General features: G+C 47.1%; 1 protein-coding gene across 1 annotated transcript in view; it reads right to left on the bottom strand.

Annotated features, from left to right (window-relative positions):
- Poxn (paired box pox-neuro) overlaps positions 1–4,103 on the bottom strand; it is a 16,084-nt gene extending 11,981 nt beyond the window's left edge. The window contains exons 1-2 of the mRNA XM_017900090.1: positions 4,071–4,103; positions 3,237–3,584 (exon numbers count right to left, since the gene is read on the bottom strand). Of these exons, the coding sequence (XP_017755579.1) occupies positions 3,237–3,584; positions 4,071–4,103 (381 nt within the window). The remainder of the gene's footprint in view (positions 1–3,236; positions 3,585–4,070) is intronic.
- Positions 4,104–4,577: the final 474 nt, after the last annotated feature.

Here is a 4,577-nt window from a genome sequence, read left to right as displayed (position 1 = left end):
TCTTTCCCTGTTCCCCATTATCTCCGCAGGAAATCGGTTCCCAGGAAACTCAGGGTCGCGATGGAAACTGCAGAAACGCAATATCCGGCGGCTCGACTATTTTGGCGTAGCCGGTACCAAAACGAACACGCCACGATAATGGCCGCTGATGACGATCGTTTACATGCGCTCGTAATCGTCCTCGAGCACAGTCAGAATTTAAATATGCTCTTCAGGTTTCCAACGAAGCGCCGCAAGAAGAAGGAGCAACGCGGATCGCAATTCAGCGCCGGGAGGTCGTTGCACGCCAGGCCTGGCCGTTATTAAAATAAATTCATTAAGCCGAAACGCGGGGATCGCGCGAGTTCCCGCACGGGCGCGTCGTAAGAAATTCACCGTGTTGGTAGCGTGCAATTATATTGTCATTAGTGACGTCACGCGCGTAATACAACGCGGCTTCCTCCTTTTTTCCCCCCTTTCCCCCGCACTCTTCATCTTTTCCCTTTTCTCTCCTCTTCCCTTCACCTGTGGCCGTTCGCACGGGGTACCATCGCGGAGGATCCATCTGGTCGGAGATAATCCAACCACCACCTCGTGGCCCTTGATCATCGAACGCGTGTAACGTACGAGATATCGCGTGGTCGCTGCTGTTGCTTCGGAACTCGTTAACTCGTAATTTCCTGCGGGACGCCATTTCGCGCTCTTACGAACGCCGATGAAGTAAACCGAATGCAGGGGGTTGGATACGCGCTGCTTCGTGCAGGGGTTATAGGATTTACGTCCCGGGACGCGAAGCTTTCTCTCTTTTTCCAGGTAATTTCGAATTTTCTACTCCTCCACTCCGGATTTTCGAATTATCGTGTATTTAAAACACTGTTTCGGATTTAATTACGATATTTAAGCCTGTCACTGGTCAATGGTAGTTTTTAAATCCATCGATTTCGCGATTCTTCTAATATAAGCTAGGTCGTTAATTTTTCGGTATTTTCTTTCACTTCCTTCTTTTTTTCGAGTCATTTTCCTGCCATATTTTCCCCTACCGGTTACTCGACTGGTCGTGAGAGGTTCAGGGGTAATAAAGTTTTACGAAACGATACGGCGAGATTTATCGTAAGATGGATGAAAAAGTATGATTTGCATATAGCGCTATATCGCTTCAACGAAGATGTAACGAAGATGACGATAGATCGGTATTATCGCACAGCGGTAAATTACGCGAAACAACGCTTGAAATGATTACGATCTTTCCTCGAGACCCTCGATCTCGATCCTTCCGCGTACCACAGCTCTCAGTCTCGTATACAGCTCGATCCGAAATTATTCATCGCGTTAATTAAGCCGATTATGCGAGTCCATGACATTGTCTTTCCCCGTACGCGTGGTATAGGGACAAAGTGCGCAATAGCGAAAAACGGGCATGTATAAACGATTAACAAGATTCCGCGATTAAAACGGTCACTGGTCAAAAGCCACGCATGCAGCGCGAGAAACAAAAGACGAAAGACTCCGTGTCGCCGATTCCATCACGGCCGATCGATCGATCGTTCGATCGGGATTGATTCGCTGCCCTGAAGCTCGTTAGCGAAAAAAATTCAATGAAAGGTGTTTAATATCGTAAATCGAGGTTGCCGCCGGCGGCGTCGTAAACAAAGAATTTGAAATTCAAATCGGACACGCATTAAGAGGGCAGCACGAGAGCCGGTACACACGGTCGCGAGCGGAATTCACTTTTCGCGCGTAAAAACGGGCCTAAAGGGTCGCTAAGTGCGTCTAATTCGACTCGTTTTCGGTCGGAACGATCGGCTTTACGATCGTCCCGTGATACCCTCGGCCATCGTTCCACCCCGTTCTGCTCGTCTCGCGATGGTCTCTGTCCGTCTGCGGGCTCTTATCCTCGTTGCTCCGGGATTCGAAGGAACGTCCCGATAATACCGCGCGCGACACCGAGGCCGAAGCGCGAGCGCAAGAAAAGCGAGCGTGCAAAGCCATGAAATTATGCAAATGCGCGCCGCTGCAAGGTGTTTGGATAATTGCGCGCACTGTCGGCTCCGCGCAGCCCTTACTTAAAATCACATCAGCGCGGTGCTCCCGGCCGACGACTCCTGCGCCCGCGACCAGCCTCCTCTCATCAGTGTCACCGCCCCATAACGCACACATCCTTCGCTCCGTTTATTACTCTTCTTGTCCCGTACCCTCTTAATCTCCTCCTCTCTTTTCCTCTATCTTCTCTATCCTTTTCCCTACTCTTCTATTTTTCTATTTCTTTTCTTCTACCTATCCGTCAGACAATTGCGTACGAGCGAGCGTTTCCGAGGGAGATAAAGAAAGAGGGTTGTTTGATCGAAGGTACGTATCACGGTTTATGGTAACGTTGTTTTCGAGTTAAGCCGTAATCGTCGGTAATTATTTGCACTGGCTTCGCATTATGCCAAGTTTATGGCGCGTGGATAATCGATACGAGTATTTAAATGGAAGATCGATAGGGCGCCGGTTAATTCCAGGGCATCGGACTCTGTGGGAATATCGTGCAACGTGGAGACATCGTCGAGTTGGGAAATCGAATAAAATCGAATAAATCTGTTACTGTAAAAATCCGAAAATTGTACTCGGCGTTGCAAATTTGTAAGAACTCGTAGAAAGCACGCGGACAGTTCAATTACGCACCTTCATCCAATCGTATAGGCAAATACTAAGATTTACCAACGTCATTTGGTGAAAGCTTGAAATAGAATCGTTTAGAAATTATCTCCATACTTTTACCAGCTCGATATCCGGATTTTTACAGTATCCTATCCTACTGCGATTCTATGAATATCGCGAAATTGCGCGGTTTGAAAAATATCGAGAAATGTATCAGGGTGAAAATATATTACGACAAGTAACGACGTCGGAGTGGATTTCCGTGGATACTCGATTCCGATCGAAAACAAGAAGGCTTCCGTTCATCGCCGTGCGGAGAAGCAGCAATCAATTATGGCTGCAAGGATTTCTTCGTGGAGATTTAGTAGCTTAAAGGCGTGCGCGAACTTTATGCCGCGTAATTTATAAATAACGTTGCGTCGAGATTATACGAATTAGTATAATCAATAGAAGCGTTAAGCGTCGCGACTGTAGTCGTTTTAACGTGTTTCAGCGGTCATTCGGCAGGCCGGAAGTAGGCAACGATAGGGATCGATAGGGATAGAGATTTTTCGAGTTATTTTCTGTTCTTTCCTGCGGTTACTTAAAATCGCGAAGTTAGTCGTTAATGTACTCACTTTCGTTTTGCTTCCTCCGATGCTTCCTGGTTGAATGCTCCCCGTTTCGTAGAATCTCGTGAGGATCTTCGAGACGCATCCATGGGAGACCAGAAGTTGTCGCGATATATCGCAGGGTCTGACGCCGACCAAGGCGAGTTGCACGATCCTCTGACGAACGCAATCGGGCAATGGCCTCCCGTTAACAAACACACCACCCAATTGATTGACTCCTGCTTGACCTGCAACACCAAATAGTTCAACGTTCTCATTTAGACCCTGCTGAAGTTTCCTTAATGTTGTTTTGTACAATAAATGGTCTACAGTTCTTTTCGATGCAATTTGGGGATTTATATGTGATAATTCTTCCTGGGGTAAGAGAAGAGTGAAATTAGGCTAACATTTAGGTCAGGTTATTTTCTTCGTACGATTATTATTTTTTCGCGACTTCTTGGTCAAGCATGAGGCTTGAGATATATAGATAATTCTTTTTCTAACATGGAGAGTGCAAGTCCTTTGCGTCATAGATTTAGTTGAAACTTTGCTATCCAGTTCAAGAAAATATATCGTTATAAGGGCAGCTGTTGATACCGACCAAAAGCAGAGAGCCTTGTTATAGCACACCATAGACGATCCTATTACCAAAACTATAAAGTCCATTAACGTAAAGCGTCTTCGCCTAATTCGCTTCCTCCAATTTTACCATTTCCTAAGTTTCAATCAATTTCAATTTTTGCACAGCTTCAGACCCACGATAAAACCTGTAGCAACGCGATAATAATCGACTCGTTAATTGGAACCTAACCCGTCACTACGCATTCCGCGACACAACCAACGAAACCTTGGAAACGTCACCACGAGTTCTTGCGGTGTAAGAAGAAGCGTCATCATCCAGGCGACAATCGCGAGAAGAAGCATCGGTCGCAGACAAGAAATGATCTAAGCTCGACGAAATTGAATCGTTAAGGAAACGGGAGACCCCAGGTACGGCGAAGGCGACGCGACGCAGGTGCGTTTCTTCGACTTCCTTCTGTCTACCAGCAGCGATAATCCGCTAATGCTGCGAACGCGGTTTTTGGGTGGAGCGAGCCGGGCAGATGCGTTTCTTCGTGGCCTGTAATAATATTGGCGAGTCGGGTCGGAATGTGGAAAAGTAGGAAGGAGGATCGTTGCTGAAAGTTTCGACGCGTTCGCGTGCAGTCGCCATAGGAAAAGAGGACGTGTAATTATCCGCTGTTCCGTCGGCGGATGTCGGGCGTGGGCAAGAAGCAGAAAAAGGTACGGCGATGCTCGTCGAAATTGTTTTCCGCTAATTTTCAAACATCGCCGGCTGATCCACGCGCGTATTACCGTTTTTACCAA

Source organism: Eufriesea mexicana, unplaced genomic scaffold (assembly GCF_001483705.2).
Source record: "Eufriesea mexicana isolate 0111107269 unplaced genomic scaffold, ASM148370v2 scaffold1121, whole genome shotgun sequence".
In the NCBI taxonomy this organism is placed as follows: Eukaryota; Metazoa; Arthropoda; class Insecta; order Hymenoptera; family Apidae; genus Eufriesea; species Eufriesea mexicana.
This window is presented reverse-complemented; position numbering and strand designations above follow the sequence as displayed.